At 35.0% G+C, this 18492-nt stretch overlaps 2 protein-coding genes and 1 pseudogene across 2 annotated transcripts; 1 reads left to right on the plus strand and 2 right to left on the minus strand.

The window, feature by feature from the left end:
• Positions 1-5698: 5698 nt before the first annotated feature.
• LOC131867193 (xyloglucan endotransglucosylase/hydrolase 2-like) lies at positions 5699-6747 on the minus strand (the record flags this gene model as incomplete). Its single annotated transcript, XM_059215498.1, has 4 exons — positions 5699-6046; positions 6163-6356; positions 6469-6569; positions 6666-6747. Coding segments are annotated over 4 exons (558 nt in total), but the record flags the coding sequence as incomplete, so codon positions are not given.
• A 3637-nt stretch (positions 6748-10384) lies between these two features.
• LOC131867194 (xyloglucan endotransglucosylase protein 1-like) lies at positions 10385-10876 on the minus strand. Its single transcript, XM_059215499.1, has one exon. It carries the CDS (start codon positions 10874-10876, stop codon positions 10385-10387), a length of 492 nt encoding a protein of 163 aa, XP_059071482.1.
• A 3871-nt stretch (positions 10877-14747) lies between these two features.
• On the plus strand, positions 14748-16129 carry LOC131867208 (xyloglucan endotransglucosylase protein 1-like; annotated as a pseudogene).
• The last annotated feature ends 2363 nt before the right edge of the window (positions 16130-18492 follow it).

An 18492-nucleotide genomic window follows, 5' to 3' on the forward strand; every position in this document is an offset into this window, starting at 1 on the left:
TAATTGTAACCGTAGATTTTGTATACCAATGTCTCTCTTTTTTTTGAAGAATGGTTTAATAATTGATAGAATATTATATTTAGCTGATAGGTTCTCTGTTTGGGCTTTTGTCCATCAAAGTGTCAGCGCTCTGGTAATTATCGGACTTCTGACATCTTTCTGACCACTCTTCATTTTCAGACAATGCCATGTTTTTGTTTGGGTAGTCACTTGATTTTATGTGTTTCATCATTTATTATCTAGCAGTGAAATTGTATGACTCCAGTAGTTTGACAGTGGCATTTATGTCGATTGGTGGCGTTTGTTAATATCTTAGGGTTCAATGGAAGAAATTATGTGATTGTGCAAATTCTTCAGTTACTGCTTGAAATTTGTCATCCTACTTGCTTGGGTGTGTCTTCTCGACGACAAGTAGTTGAATCATAAGCGACTCAAACCCTAGACGTTTTGCCACGTTCAAGGGCTGTGCGGTTGTTTGTTGGAGAATGTATCTATGCAGACTGTGAGGTATACTTGCTTCAAACCCTATCCCGGAGATTATAGGTTATTGGGTTTCTTTTTATTTTGGTTTGGTGGTGTTTTTGAACTCAAAGGATTCTAGCATGGTGGATTTTTGTCAATGGAAATCAGATTTAGGGTGAACTATTCTAGCCCCTTTATCCATCTCCATGAAGAGAAACAACAAATGAAAGAGATAAAAAGAGAAGTCCGGGTCAAGAGTGGCAAAAACATTTTTTTTCACAAAGTGATTCTTCCAACTTTGAGCAGAGCCATACAATAGGGGAACATGGGCACTTTTGGAGATTCGTATGTTTGCTTGAAACCCTACCTTGTAGATTTGTCAGTTGTTGGGTTTCTTTGTGTTTCATTTCTTTGTTGTTCTTGCAAGTAGGGTTTTGTTTGCTAAATCAATGAAATATTCGATTTAAACATTTGTTTGCTTCCTCTATTTTGTCATTTTCCCCACGAAACAACTATATAAAAAAGGGTCGCAGAGGCAGATCCAAGTGTGCATGGCCTATTTTGGGTATGGTGATTTTAGTTGCTGGATCGCCTTGAATAGAGAGGCCTCCAGGTTTGGTTGTTGTGATGAACCTGCAGTCTCTTTTGTTTATGTTGGAATAGTTGTCGAAGGAGCCTGCTCCCCTGAAATGGGGGCACTTCCTTCTTTAATGTCTGGCTGAATCGATGTTAAGTTGTCAACTATAAGGGCTAGCATTCCAATATTATGATTCCTATGATCCAATAAAGGACTTGTGAGACGGGGAGTTGGGATCTCCATTGATCCCTAGCGCAGTAGGATGTCCAACCTAGATAATGTGTCCAACTACAAGACCTAACAAGAATATTGCAAGCACTAACAATTATTTGCTTACCTAAAGCTCAAGCATTTGCATGCATGCAACAAATCCCAATGATATCTTCAAGAATGTCGTAAGTAAGAAATTTTGAGCATTGTTTAAACAGAGCATGCGATAATTAAATATTTAATTTGTGGTGTCTAAACTACATGTTTTTTAGAATTCCTCATTGTTATGTGTTTAAATTTCAACTTTGCCCACCTAACTTGCTATAAATATACTAGCGAACCTCTGTTTCCACAAAAGGTGTTTCTTGTATCTTCAAGATACACACTAATTTCTTAGGTTGAATATTTTATCAGCTTTGAAAAAGAGAGGTATAATGGTTTCAATTGATTTGGGTAGCTCACCCAACTGGAGAAGATCTCTTATTCTAGTTGAGAGTGCTGAAGAATTGGCTAAAACGCACCTCCAATAAGTTCCAGATAGATATGTGAAAAGTGATGAAGAGAGAGAGAGAGAGAGAGAGAGAGAGAGAGAGAGAGAGAGAGAGAGAGAGAGAGAGAGAGAGAGAGAGAGAGAGAGAGAGAGAGAGAGAGAGAGAGTATAACCATATAATCCAGTCATTCAATCACAATACAATGAAAGAATTAAAAGGAGATAACATATGACTTTTATTGTGGAAATTATTCTATTTTTTAAGGATTGTGCATGTCCTCAAATTGGTAAAATTACACATGTTTTCATTTTCTTGAAAAAACATGATAGAAGAATTAATAGAATCTTATTATTTTTTGAGGAAACAATTTAAGATTTTATTATTATAGAAGCCCGCATGGCAACGTAGTTGGCTAAGGGCTTTAGGTTCTTCTCATATAGGTCCTGAGGTTGATTCTCGCTAGCCTGATTAAACCTATGTGTGTGATTTTTGGGCGACTACACACATCTCTAGGGGATTAGTCTTGTCTCCTCTCACCCCACTAACACCCCAACTTGACAAAAAGTAAGCCCAAGGCAAGGTTTGGTGGGAAATTCTGGGATGAGTCATGAGGATACCTCTACGGAAAACAAAAAAAAGATTATATTCTTATAGAAAATAAATTATGTGATTTTACATTTTGATTTCACAAGCTAGAATCTCCAATTTGGCTCAATTATCAGAATTATCTATTTATCTTTATCAAATTCTATTAATTATAACAATAAATTCACCATCTTTGATTCCAATGGAGATCTTCTCTTTAGAATGAACATACATTCTCTTGCTTCCAACCACCTTATTTTCCTATACAATAAGAGCATACCATTTCTCTTTTTATGTCACAAGGTGTAAACATCATTCACATATTTCGTTATGCATATTTTAATTATTTAATTGATCATATGTTTGCATACCTTCCTTTATAGCTTCTTGGGCTACACCAAAGATGGGAAGGCTATCTTGGAGATGATAAGATGGATCCATGATAAAAAACACTCCTCGCTATGTTATAGTCTTTGGTTTTACCAACAAAAGAGTACCTTACCTTTTCCCTTTCTTTATTGTTTTTGCCAAAAAAATATCTATTAAGAGGATTTTGTGTATGTGAAAAAAGAAGCGTTGATGCAAGAACATAGGGATATTTTCAACCTATGTAGTGAGCCCAGCTTCAATTAAGATTTAATGATGAAATTATATGTCATGCTTGAAAAAATTCCTTGGTGACACTGACCTTTCTTATGTGAGAGGATCACAAAGATGAGGAGACAACCACACCACCCTCCTCTATTGTCCTATACCAAAAAAGTGTGACACTTTTATTTGATTTTTTTGCAATTATGCTTGGCCTAATGATAGCTCAATTTTATAAAGATTTGCATAAACCCAAAATTTTCTTTCAATGTTTTTGTTGTCTCCAATTTCCTTCACATCACCAAATCTTTATTTCAGAGTTTTCTTGTTTGCTATCATCCTTTCTTGCAAGTTCTCGATCTTACTCTTGAGTTTGTATTTAGGTGTGAAAAAAAGTTTAGATTTTGTTATTTAAATCTTTTGTTTATGTGTTAGATTGAATTGCACACAATATTGATCAATGATTTGACAATTTAATGTTATATTAACTTCCTTCTCAACTTTAATATTCTTTGGTATTGTACTAACTTTGTTCTCAAATTTAATATTATTTAAAATATTGAAAGGATTATTTTAATTTTGTTTTTAAGTTATGACCCAAAGATTAAGATACCATTTTTGAGTATATTTCTTTAAATTAGCCATTTTATGTTACCATGCCAATCACAATATAAACATAATACAATATTTAGAGAGGTTTTTTGCACAAAGTGTCCCATCTATCTACACTTTAATTGAACATCATGCTTTTCAGTGGTCAATTGGTCAATAGCAATTTTACACTTCATCTCTACCAGAATGTGGTGATTAATGAAGTCCATTTCTCTCTTAAACATTGAATGGACTAACATTCACTCAAGGAGCTCAAATTACTAAACAATTTAAAGGTGTATATTTACTCCCAATTTTGGAGTGAATGTACATTGTCATGTAAACAATAGTTATTGGGACCCTTTTCAATGATAATGATTATATGTATTTCTACAAGGAAATATATGTGCATTAATGAGAATATTGAATGCCCTAACCGTCAAACTTAGAACTCACTCATGTGGCTGGTAAAATTATCCACCACCAAGCCACTTGTCCCTTCATGATGAAAAATTTCAAATTTTATCAACATGCATTTCAATTCCAACATAGACTTTAAGGTACATTCATGTTGAGATGAACCATGATACCGAATTTAAAATTATATAATTGATAAAATTGAATTCTAATAAATGTTATATGAGATAGAATTTTAGCTATGTTACATGATTTTAGTTCTAATTAGTTTTTTATTGTTCTGTAATAAAATTTATTTCATTTATTTCTATTCTATAATCAATTGAAGCATTTAATGGACTACATATATTTTGTATCAAGTTTTATATGCAATTAAGGATTTGACTATAAAAAAAATAATAATTTTTTATTATAATTATTTATTTTATCAACATGCATTTTTTCTATTGGTAATTGAAATATTTCATTCATAATATAAGTATAAAGATTACCAAAATTTTCAAAAAGAAAGACATTTTAACTCTTAACTATCTATCATGCTTACCTACCACCCGAAACCACCAATTTACTTGAACTACCATCATGATATGCAAATTTCACCACTACAATTACATACATAATTGATTTACAAACGTTTTCCATATATTACTAATTGACTTCCAAATTACTACTTAATAATACTTCTTCGTTAAGCAAATATTATTTTGTCTTTTTTAAAAAGACTTTCACCATCACAAAAATTATTGCAAATACCTCAAGTGCAACATACATAATATTTTACCATCATAAAACTTCTTTTCAATTGTAACATATAGAATTTCATATTACACCTATTAATAGCTAGTATATGTTTTTCTCTTTGAAATTAATAGCTCAACCTTTGGGTAATAGTAGGGAAGAGAATCAAATAGTTTTGCATCCTAACTTATCAATCTCCAATTAACTTATTTAATATTCACCAAATTTTTTTACATCTTTATATGTAACTTATGAGCTTAAAACTATTCTTTAAGATTATGTATATCAAAGATGTACATATATTAATTAAGCTTTGCTAAACTAACCAAATAAATACTTTAAAAAATAGTTCAAAAAATGTGTTACCATGACCGTATAAGTTAGGATAGGGGAAAGGACCCAGTAGTTGAGCATGTACCAATTGTTGTAAGGGTTGTTGATACCTTTTGTTCCAAAAATTGAACAAATAAAACCTATTGTTTGAAACAAATGTACCAATAGTTGTTAGGAAATGTACCAATAGTTGTTAAAAATGTACTAATATTGTAAAAAGTAACCGATTAGGTGATGCCATGTCAGCTGCACAACTATTGCGGTCTCTTTTGCAGCGTAGTGGTCTCACTTTTTTGGGGGGCTGTTTTGGGCACCTTGGCAAAAAGCATGCTGATGTGGCATCATATTTGATGATGTGGCCCTGAAACCTTAGTTATAAGCAAGGGACTTGCCAAGTAAGCTGCTGTAAAAAAATCAGAGTGATTTGAAATTTCCAAGTAAGATTTTGAGAAGCGCGAAGTTAGGGTGCACAACTAATGGATCCTTTCCCTTATATAGATTTTTCCTTAATCATAATTGACTTCAAGCAAACGTCATTACTCACGACAACAACAAAATTCAAAAAAAGAGGTCCATAGTAGAAAGAATTCTGAATCTCTTCAAATGCTAACAAAATGAATATTGAGCTACATATTCAATTGATTGGGATCCAATCGTTACATATATAGCTTCCTTGGCTTCAAAATCGCCACAAAATTTGAAAGAATAAAAGAATTTGAATTAATGAATTTGGTTAAAGTATTTGTCCTTTGAGCTCAGTTGGACGCCTGGCGACTGTAATCGTAAATCATATAATTTTTGTGCACCCATTCAAGTTTCTGCTGCTCACTTGACTCTAATGCCTCTGCAGCATACCATGAATTCACAGAGCAATTAGAGGAGGCAGAGCATGTCTCTGCTTTGAAATTTCCATAAGATGCCACAAATGGGGATTTGCTCCAATCGATCTTTACTGCACCGCCTCTGTTGCCCAATCGTCTGATTCTTCGGATATGCAACGCCCAGATCCTCACTGTTCTTGAACACTCTCACCGGAGTTCCATCCACAGAAAACCTGCACACTATCAGAAATGCACAATATAAGTACAACAATGATGTTAAAACTGGAGGGCTAGGCAAAAGAGGACATTCAGTAGCTGATTTGAAGTTGTAGGGAAAATACTAACTTACATAATTTGTTGGGGATTCCAGAGCAGAGAGTAACTGTGAAAGTCTGCAGTGGGGTCGAACCAGAGGTAGAATTGTTGCTCGCGGTTGCCTTCGCCTTGAGAGAAAATATTAGTGTGCATAATGTAGGGATCTCCAGACAGATTTCCCAGAAACTCAAAGTCTATTTCGTCGTGTGTATTCCCTTGTGAAGAGAGCTGCGACAGAACATCACCATTTTATTAGACCATGCTCAACTTCCCACAACAATACTAGTACTACCCAGTACTAATTTTAGGGCTACAAAATGAAATGGAGGGAGAGACTTACATAGTATGCAGTAACAGTACCAGCCGAGTTACCAGGAACCAGCTTGATTTGCATATCAATATTGCCAAAGAGATATTCATTCTTGGATTGGAACCCTGAACCTGTTTTCATACAGCAGAGGCAGGGGAGGAGATAAGCATCGGTTCAGCATACTATTAAAATCATATAAATGAAGTAGGCAAAAGAGATGAATATACCTGAGGACTGATCGAGAGTAAGCTGCAAACGTTGGCCATTGTCAAGTATCTTAGCACGATCATTTCCCCATGTGATGTCAAAGTATGGTTAGGGTTAGAATTATGTTTAATTTAAGGATCAGAATTGGGGATATAGTAAGGGTTAAGGTTAGAATTAGGATAAGGGTAAAGTTTAGGGTTAGAGGGTAAGAGTTGACTGGAGGGAAAGTCATGCGATGGATGACAAATTAAATAGGCACATCGAGATAAGAAATGTTGAAACACTAGAAAGGGCTTATAAGGGAAAAGTAGAGTTGCCTCAAACCAAGACAAGAAATTATAATATCCTGGATAAATTTGCATTCATTTGTATTTATATTTTTTATATTTTAAAATCGATTTGATTACATTAAATAAAAAATTATCATTAATAAATGCAATTTTAACATTATGTAATTTTGTACCCTCCAATTTATCATTGAAAGTATACATTGCTATCGGCGTAACCCTCGCACCTTGTTTTGGTGCAAGTGCTAGTGTTAGATTTTGTGTACCAATGTCTTTCTTTTTTCTAAAAGGAATGATTTAATAATGGATAAAATATTATATTATGTGAATGGGTGAGTATTACATACAATGCAATATTAATGTTAGAAATTTAAAAAAAGATTATTGTCAAATAAAAATTTTGCAATATAATTTGTATTAAATATATGATTGCGACGCGTAATTTTATCAGATAAATCTATGTTTGTGTGTAACAAATGCTATCCAAGACAATTTAATATATATCTCAAATTTGACTTGTTATCAGAGTTTCGAATTTCTTTTTTACTGTACACGGCTGCGTTAGTTTCCGTAAAATCTCGGGGAAGTCGGACTTGTTGAATTTTCTTGTCGTCCACGTCTGAGGTGTCATATTTTGGTCATTGAAGACACTCGTAATCATCATTCCATTAGAAAACAGAATTGCTTAATGACATTCGAATTTCCTGTTAGTGTTTTGTACGGGAGAGTCAATATTTACTCCAAACTGCCTGGAATGAATCTGCACCTTACACCTCTGTTAGTTTGAGCTCATTTAATGAACGCCAAAGGGAACTGGCTGTTAAATTTGTTCTTGATAATTTTATGCTACGGTGAAGAATACGAATATTGAAGAAGATTGCAGGTCTTAAATGTTTGACTTAATTCAGTTTCAGTTCTGTAATTTCTATATCCTAGTTATTATCAATTAATAAACTAAAGGGAACTCACAACACTTGCTGAAAGTTTATCAAATAGGATAGCAAGTTAAGTGCAATTAATTTTGGGAATTTCTATTGTTAAAAACATTTCAGTTGGAGTAGGAGTACATTTCAGATGGGTGACATCTTGGAAAAGATCCAATACTAAAATTTTATCTTAATGCAATAAGTGCTAAGTGTACCATTCATTCTCATGAGAGATGGGTTCTTGTGAACCACTACCCATGAAATATGGGTCAATGAGTTTGACTCGAAAAACTACACTTGAATTTTGATAAATATCTCAATTACACCAAAAACTACGACTTTATACTTTAATTGTGATTGTTGTTCTTTGCTAAGGATTGTTGCATTGTTTCAAGCATCTAGATAACTAATGCAACTAAATATTGATTACGTCAGAAATCCTTTAAATACTTTCAATGATAGTTGTATACATCATCGAGATAGTGAAAACTAGACTATAAACAATCCTCTAGGCTTTTAATAATCAAAGATCACCATAAAATTAATAGAAATTTTCAACAATAGGTTGTATAATCAAAGTAAAGGAAGTGTAAAAACTTAAAAAGTTTGCAAGATTTCTTGATTTATGAGAATGAATGGTTGACCTTCTAGACTAATTGATGCCTAATCTTGCAACATAGAGTCTACCCTAGGTGGATACCCTAATGATAGTGTAAGAAATTACTTTTCAAATGAAATTGATTTACTTGGCTTTACCTTACAAAGATCAAACTCGCAAATGCACCTTATCTTCATTAATGCAAATCTCTACTTAATAATCCCCGAATAATTTTAAAGATCCACATAATAGTTTGAATTTGGTGCAAGAGCACGTAAGTAGACAAGCAATCCACATTGACCAAAAACATTTTTTAATTTGTTGCGCTTAGTTTTGGTTTGTTTTGAATTGTCTTGGTATCTCTCCATGTTGATCTTTGCAAAGTTTCATTGTTGACTTTGGCCCATGAGAAGGATTGCAAGAGGTTATAGATTGGAGAAAAATATGAAGAAATCTCTATTCCTCTTGTTGAAGATTTTATTCACATTATCTAGACAAAGCTTACACAAAAGCTGGACTTTTGCACACAGAGATATCCATTCTTAGTAATTTGCAATGTTTTGCTAGCATTCCAACTCCTTATGTGTTTATGAGGAGATTTCTTAGGGTAGTTAGATCAGATAAAAATTAGGGGATGGTGTACTTCTTTCTCATGGAATTGTCCTTGATGGAGTACACTATGTTGAACTACCCACCTTCATTCTAGCAACTAAATTTGAACCATTGTAAATATCATAATGATCACCTTTGCAACCACACTTTGTAAAAAAGGCGCCACAAATTCACTTGCTCTAAGATAAGTCAAAATGTGATGTTATATACCATGTTAACTTTATTAAATTGACCATAAACTAAAGGAAACTACCAATGATCTTATTTAACTTTTTAATCTTAGGAGTATCCAACAACAAATGAGAAGAGAAATAAATGGCATAGGAAGAAAATATTCTTTGGCACACTTGAAATTACCATGTTAAAGAGAGAAGCATAGTTTACAATTTCAAAATAATAAAAAATAAAATTAGCCATCATCCAATTCTACAAGTAACTCAAGGAAGTGATTAAGAAAATTATATAACTAAATATCTCATTATACATTAGGGTTGAAGAATTTTGATCCTTTACTCACAATCAATCAAGAAAAGAACCATTCTAGTATTATGTAGTTAAGCAAGAACTTAAGCAAATAATCAAATTCTTTATATCTATTTTTCTCTGTCTCCCTATATCTCCCCCTTCCTCTATTTCTCTTGATCACACTGTCACATATGATCAATGCTTGATAAAATTGGGTGACTAATCTGTGAGTCAAAATTTGTTTCATAATTATTTCTAAGTTAAAATTTTATGCAACCCAAACATGATACATGACCTTTGTAAAGCACAGTATCCATGACCAATCTAAACACAAAATTGATATTGTATGTGGAATAAATTGGTGATGTCTAGATCACTAGGAAATATATCTGATTAAAGGAATATTTATATCTAACCTTGTTTATATGTATTGATAGATAAAGTGTTCTTGCAGGAATTTGGGACTTGCCTTGTAAACTTGATTGTTGATTTTGGAATTATGATTCTATTATCACCATGTGTAGAAGTATCATTGATTGATATTGTCTTGGAATGAGAGGGATTATAAAAGAAATAAATGAGAAATAAATCTAAGCATTCATGATTATGAAATAGAACCGAAATTACTGGACGGAATCAGGTGGGCACTCGTGTGCATTTGTTCATATAAGATTTTACATCCACATAATCTACCAAAGGTGTGAAGCCTTCTTTTATTCCATGTTGAAAGAAATAATACATTGAAATTGTGGGAAAGTTAAAAGAATGAAAGAGTGTGAATATTGTACAATTAAAGAGGAGGGAAAAATTTCCTGTTCGAAGGTAGAGTTGATTGACTCAGCGTTTGATGTCTAACGGGTGCATTCAGTAGGAAGGCCCAGTGGAAAACTTTTGGTGTCAGAACAGTAATCATATACCATATAGTTCTTGCGCACCCATTCAAGTTGCTGCTGCTCACCCGAATCCAATGCTGCTTGATTGTACCATGCATTTGCAGAGCAGTCAGAGGAAGAAGTACTGCACACCTGTGCATTAAAACTCTGGTATGAGGCGACGAAGAGGGCTTTGCTCCAGTCTATCTTCACAAGCCCACCTCTAGTTGCCCAATCGTCTGTGTTCCACAGACTCGAATATATTCTCATGCCTTGATTCTTTGGATACGCCACACCCACATTCTCGTTGTTCTTAAACACTCTCACGGGAGTTCCATCCAAAGAAAATCTGCTCAATACCATCACATCAAAATAATTTATGTTATTGAAACGGGCACGGTAATACTTCAGAGCCTTAGCCCGGAGGGATGTTAAGCACTTAAATTGAAGGGGTAAGGGTAAATTTAGCATTGCTTACAAAATTTGTAAATAACAATAATTCACAAAAATATTACATTGGATTTATCCATTCCAAATTATTTGTCAAATTAAGATTACAATTTATAAATTTTTTAAGTTAATGTAACCAAGAACTCTATTTTTGTTAGTTTTGTGTCCTCTCAATCGTCGAAAACTATAGAAGGGTTAAAATAGGAGCAATTAATTATTATTTTTTATCTAAGCAACTATAGAATGAGGGAAAGCTTCTAAATCAAGGAATGTATAGCCTTTTATTTAAAATAGAGGCAAAGTGGATAGATTTTCCACTGTGAAAGGGAATGAAATTGGGCTTTTAACACCCAAAGGAAAACCCCATTTCTAGAAATTGTAGTCTTCTTGCTTCTATGCTAAACCACATAGTGTAAACCTCCCCTTGTTTGATTGACAATCATAATGGAGTCAATATCTATCACATTGCAAATATATCTCTAAGTATGTGCTAAAAGTAGATTGGCTCAATGACAAGTTGGTGAATCAAATATTTTATAATCAAAATTTAATTCTCATCATTACAATGAAAAACATAATAGTATTTATAAGAAATGAACTAGTACACCAAGATTCAATGGAGCAAGGAGGAGCGAGGAGTGTTAGGGTTTCTAGAGGTGTAGGTTCTTCAGGGTACGATGTAGAGGATGGAGGTGAGGGCGACGATGAGGATGGTTAGGGGATTTAGGTGGCTAGTAGCTTGGTTTTTTCTTGGATAGTGGTTGTAGCTCTTTCAGTGCTCCTTGTTTGGTTTTCTGCTTGGAGAGACATTACGCCCCTTTCGCTTTCTGGGGTCTCGATATCTACTCATATCGTGCCTCCCTTATGCTTATTTCATGTTGGGTCATTGGTTAGGAAGTGGCCCCTAATAGATGATGGTTTTCTTCCCTATTGGATTGGGCCCTTGTTTTTCCTTTTCCTATAATCAGTGAATCTTTCTTGACAGTATGCAAGGAGAGTCGTTGGTGGGTGCAGGGTTTCTATTCATCTCTTTGCCTTGCTTCCTAAGTTTGGTGGGTGTCGAGAGTCTCTGGTGGTTGGGCCTACTTTGTAGGGTCTGTTTTTGGTGACAACCCTTCATTCTATGGTGTTTAATGTGTGCCCCTATGTGGTCTTCTCTTTGCTTTTGTTGATTGGGGATTTTAGATTCTATTCAGGGCTGAGTGTGCCTAATTTTCTCTCACTCATTGGTGGAGCAACTTCGTTTGGGGTTGGTTCTTGTTGGTGGGTTGCGTGCTGCATTGGGCTCCCCTGCTCAGTACTGATCGTATGGAGGTGGGATTTTGTGCTAGGATGGATGGTTTCCTGTGGTGTTGAGGTTCTCTGGAGTGGGGTAGCTTTTCCTTCCTCTCTCTAAGACTTCCTCTTGGGACTCCTCTCCTAGTTGGGAAGGGTAATTGACATGATGTTTACTCTACTTCTTTTAGTGTTCCTATGGAGATGGGCCTTGAAGGTGTTTTGTTATTTAAATATTATTTTGTTGATGGCTTTTTTTGGGGGTCGGATTTGGTATTTTTTGAGAATGATAGTGTTCTTCTTGGAGGCAATTCTTCCCATGTTGTGGCGGGTGGTTTCCAGAGGAGTGCTGAGGGTTGGTTACCCTATGGGAGTTTAACCAGAGAGGGCTCTATTTTTGTCATCCTCGCGATGGCACTAGACTCTTTCTTATTTCAGAAGATGTTATTTTTGACAATTTTTGCTTTTGTCTTCTACTACCCTCGTCATGTAGTGGGCATGTTTGGATCAATTAGCTTAGAACTTCTAGATTGGCGATTGAGTTGAGATCTTCTTGTCACTGGGTTGAAGGCTAGGGTCTCTACCCTATATTTTTTCTGTCTGGGGATTTGTCTGCCAATATTTTTGTTGACAGCTTGTCTATTGAGGTGACCCTTGATGTTTTGTTAGCAGGCTACTCATCATGAAAAAGGTTCTGGGGTGCCTTTCAAAACCCCTTGTGTTTGTTTGTGCTAGTCCATTCCATGATGTCTTTTCTTGTTACTGCTATAGAATGGCTAGGAGTTTCTATTTTTACTAGGTTCGTGGGTGTCTCCAGATCAGTGTTCTCTAGTATCCCTAATCATAAAAGGTTGTAGAATGTCTTTCAAATTTGCTTTTGATTTTTTTATCCCTTGGCTAGTTTGCTCTTAGTTTAAGGGGGTTTTTCAAGAGGATGGTTTGGGGCACACTCCTAACCCCCTCCATTTTCATTAGGTGATTTCCTGTGTTTGGGACATTGTTTCCACTAGTTGGGGTTATGGTCAAAAGCCTCTTTTCGAAAAAGGTTTTGCCTCTTTTGTGTTTTTGCTTGGTGTGCATGTCTCATGTGCCCTACGTAGCACTTTTAGCATTTATGTAATGGTGCAGGCCTATCTTGCTTTTTATTAATCAAAACATAATAATATTTTTTAGATGTAGAGTTAGGTTTTTGGTAGAGACATCATTGTGAGAAATTAATAATAGGAATATAGTCATCGATAGAATGCACTTCATTTTAATGTAATCCATACAGAATAAAATTGAAGGAGAACATAAAATCAAAATTAAAGGGACCACAAAAGACAAAAGTATTAAAAAAATGATCTATTTCTCAAAATGCAACCCTAATGTACACATGTTATTATTTTCATAATATGATATTTTTTATTAATTTTTAAATATTATTTATTTTAATTGGTAAACTAAGAAGTTTAGCATTAAAGAAGCACATTATAAATTAAATTGAACAAACATTATAAAAGTTCCAAACTCAGCCCATGCCTAATTATTTTTTTGTTTTACCTATAATATAATTATAATTTTTGATAGCTTAATTTAATATTACTTATTTAAAAGACTAAATATTAATATAAATACTATACTATATCACTACATAAGGTAATCATTAAGAATAGCACAACTTTTATAAGGTTTATTATTCTAATTAAAATTTGATAGCCTCTTGAAGAATTTTAGATTTTCTTAAAAATATATTATTTGACATTGTTGATTATAGCTATCAAAACAACATTTGATTTAAGTATAGTTAAAAATATTATAGTGGAAAGAAAAATCTTCAAAGTATTATCGAAAATGGATTAAAACTATTACTGTTTTTCACTTAATTTTTTTGTTATTGTTATGTTTTATTTTGAATTCTACTTTTTTACCCTAGAGTATAATCTTGTATCCATCCACCCCCTCTCTCTTTATATAAATAATTTTTAATTAATAAAATACTTACAGTTAAATTCATAAAATAGACTAGAATTAAATTGCTGGTAAAATTTTTAGATACCAACTTGCCACCTCAGAAAGAAGGAAAATAACTTTTAGTGTATAACGAAAACCCCAAGCCCCTTCCCCACCCTAGAGGGAAAAGAAACATAACTTTTAGTGTTGTAGGTATAACGAAAGCCCCATGCCCCTTCCCTTTCCCTTCTCAAATAGGAGCGTGTTGTTCAAAATAGACCTTTGACCAAATCAATTGCAACTTGTTTCTGATCGCTCAAATCTATTGCAAGTTGTTCTCCATTAATCAATTCTCGGTAATCATGAGACTACAACGTGCCATGGAGTTGTGTGTCTTTAACAACCTGAAATTTACATGAAGCAGCTAAAATACAGCTAGAAAACACTTTCTCTTACAATTATCATGGGATGTGAGCTCTGGTATCAAAACGTTGAAAAGATGAGGATAAAAGGGAGCTTCCAGACAAATGAGCCGGCCCCAGAAAAAAAATCCAGATTGTTATCCCTGTAAAGCCAAACCTTGCACGTACCCAAATAAACCCCAAGGCGTGACAACTCATTCATACTTTTGTACTATATATATACAAGCGATTGGTAGCTTTCAGCCATCACAAATCCACTATCTTCTTAACACCTTACCTAAATTCGACTTTCTCATTTCAACTCTGTTATCAATGGCCCTCCTCGTGCTTTTCCTCATATTTATGGTCTCAATCTCCCACCATGTTTCAGCAAATTTTTATAACGATTTTGATATCACATGGGGTAGTGATCGCGCTAATATACTCAACAAAGGGCAACAGTTGTAGCTTACTCTCGACCGATCCTCAGGTATAACGAAAAACCATATTTTTCTACTCATATCATCCTTTCCTTATTGTATATAATTCAAATTCTATGTCGAACCTTAATTTAGATGTTATATGATAGGCTCGGGATTTCAATCCAAGAAGGAATACCTGTTCGAAAACATCGATATGCAAATCAAGTTGGTTCCTGGTAACTCGGCAGGCACTATAACGACATACTATGTAAGTCCGCTTAATATATCATAGTATTCATATTAGTAATGACATAGGACATATTATCCTTCTTAGCTGAGCATGGCAGATAAATTCATGTGTTGAAATATTTGGTGCAGCTTTCGTCCCAAGGCAATAACCACGATGAAATTCACTTCGAGTTTTTGGGAAACCTGTCTGGAGATCCCTACGTTATGCACACAAATGTTTACTCTCAAGGCCAGGGCAATCGGGAACAACAATTTAACCTCTGGTTTGATCACACCGCCGATTTTCACACTTACTCTCTACTCTGGAATCCTCAACAAATTATTATGTATGTAATACAAGCATTACTCGTAATTTTATGGATATAATTATCTATAGTTCTAATATATCATGGTGGTCGTATTGTGCAGATTCTCCGTGGATGGAACACCGGTGAGAGTGTTCGAGAACAACAAGAAGTTGGGTGTTGCATATCCGAAGAATCAAGCAATGAGAATATATTCGAGCTCGTGGTACACAGACGATTGGGCAACCAGAGGCGGGGCAATGAAGACTGATTGGAGAAAAGCACCCTTCGATGCCTCTTTCCACAATTTTAATGCATAGGTGTGCACAAAGTCTTCTGTTTGCTCTGCAAATTCATGGTGGAGTCAGGCGGCCTTGGATTTCAGTCAGGAACAGAAACTGAAATGGGTGCTCAAGAATTACATGATTTATGATTACTGCTTGGACAGAAAAAGGTTTCTGTAGGGCCTTCCTGCAGAATGCACCATCCAGAGAGTTAATTGAACAAAAAAACTAAATAAAGTCTTAGTTGACAGAGCATAGCATTGAGATCTATCAAATATTCTTTAATTTTTCTATCATTGAATTCTATCAATTCGTTTGAGATTGCAATAACTAGACTGGGATATCACGAACTGCGATCACTTGAAATCAAATAAAACGTACCCACTTTGTGTAAGAATCCCATGTGTACTCATTACAAAGGAATGAATATTAAGGTTGCGACGTAGTTGTGATTGCTACTTAAAATTGTGTCGTCATCCCTATTTTTAGAGGAAGAGGTTACCTTTAAATTATAATTGGAAAAAAGTTGATAAAATGTCATTTTTATTTGTATATAAATGAGTGCGTGTAAAACAGTCACCAAAGTTGTTGGTTTGTGAGAGATTTAGGTTCGAATACCAATAGCTACTTTCCTCTAGGTTTATATAATAATTACATACGTTAATAATGATTCCAAAATTAAATATATATAATAATAACAAAAAGTTTATATCTTTAAATGACATGAAAGTGAATACATAAAAAATATATTATAGGAAATTTTCTTGATCTATTATATAAATATATTAAATAAATTTTTTGATCAGTTAAGGCAGTAAGATTTTAATGCTAGCCCCATTTCTAGGTGAGGTCACAAATGAGGGGCCTCAACCTTGACATTAACACGCCCACCTATGCCTTGGCCATCCATTTCTCCTCCTTGTTTCTCCTCCACCATCAACACTAGCCCTAGCTCTAGGTGGGGCCACAAATGAGGGGCCTCATCCTTGACATTAACACTTGATCGTCCACCTTTTCCCTAGCCGTCCATCTTTCCTCCTTGTCTCTCCTCCATCAATAGAATTGGCCCAAGCTCTAAGTGAGGCCACAAATGAGAGGCCTCATCCCTAACATTAACACTGACCGTCCATCTTTGCCCTAGCCATCCATTTCTCTGCCTTGTCTCTTCTCCACCACCAACACACACCTCCTCCTACACATCTACATTTGGCATTAATGGCTAGCTGATATACCTCCACATCCTCCATCTTGTTTCATGTCTACCTTAATTCTCCTATCACTAGCAAGACATCCACATTGATAGCCCATCAAAGGCATAAGTTGCACCATTAATAATGCAACCACTTAACCATCATACTATAGGATGGACCGCGAATGCTAATACATAAATTATTAGTATAATATTTATCTAATCAAATATGAAAAAAAGGGAGAATTCATATCTACAAGTGGTATTAAACTAGCAATTGCACCCTAGTGTGCAATGGGTACATCAAAAAGGTGTGGAAAGCTAATCATAAATTTTTTGGTCTATGTTTTGCATACTAAGATGGGAAGCATCTCAAAAGAGAGAGAGAGAGAGAGAGAGAGAGAGAGAGAGAGAGAGAGAGAGAGAGAGAGAGAGAGAGAGAGAGAGAGAGAGAGAGAGAGAGAGAGAGAGAGAGAGAGAGAGAGAGAGAGAGAGAGAGAGAGAGAGAGAGAGAGAGAGAGAGAGAGAGAGAGGTAAGGAGATAGAGATTGGGGATATAGATAGAGAGGGAGATAGAGATAAAGATAGGGGATAAAGAGAAAGAGGAGACATGGATATAGACAGATGGAAGAGATTGATATATAAATAGGGGTTTAGTGAGGGAGATGTAGAAAGATAAAGATAGGGACAGTAAGTGATATATATATAGAGAAATATAAGGGTATAGATAATGATATGGAGATAGGGGGAGAGATTAAAGAAGAAAAATGGAGAGACGGAGATAGAAGGGAAAATATATATAGATATAGAGATCTAGGAAGAGGGAGAGGGAGAGAGAGAGGGAGAGAGAGAGGGAGGGAGATGGATTTATAGATAGAGGGAGACATGTCTAGAGATAGAGGAGGGAATAGGAAGATAGAGGTAGCGATGAAGAGGGACATAAATAAATAGAGAGATAGAGAGGGTTGGAGAGATAAAGATAGATATAGGAAGATAGATTGGGTGAGATAAAGAGATATAGAGGAAGAGGGAGAGGTAGAGATATATATATAGATATGTCTATGATGAGATTGAGTGATTTAGAGGTCAAGATATAGGGAGATATAGAGGGGGGAAGGAAAGACAAAGAGACAAATAGAGAGACAAACAAATAGAGTGGGGAGATGGAGAGGGAGATGGAGATAAGGAAGCAAAAATAGGGAGTGCTCATGCATATGTGTGGGTGAGAGAGAGATATTGAGATAGAGATAGGAAGGAATAAATAGGGGGTATGTGTGTAAGAGTGTGCGAGAGAGATATGGAGATAGGGATATAGAGATCCAATGATGATTGAAACAAAATTTATAAATTACGAAATGTGGCTCGGAGAGGGAGAGACATTTAGCTAGAGAGAGATGGATAGATAATGCGATAGAGATAGAAGAAGACATGGACAAAGAAATAAGGAGATATAGAAGTAGAGAGGAAAGAGATGTAGATATAGAAGTCTAGGAAGAGGAGAGAGAAAAAGAGAAATAATGGGAGATAGAGAGAATGAGAGAGGAAAAGGGAGAGGCAGAGATAAATGGGAGGGTACAAAGAGAGATATATGGGAAGAGAAA

Source organism: Cryptomeria japonica, unplaced genomic scaffold (assembly GCF_030272615.1).
Source record: "Cryptomeria japonica unplaced genomic scaffold, Sugi_1.0 HiC_scaffold_165, whole genome shotgun sequence".
NCBI lineage: Eukaryota > Viridiplantae > Streptophyta > Pinopsida > Cupressales > Cupressaceae > Cryptomeria > Cryptomeria japonica.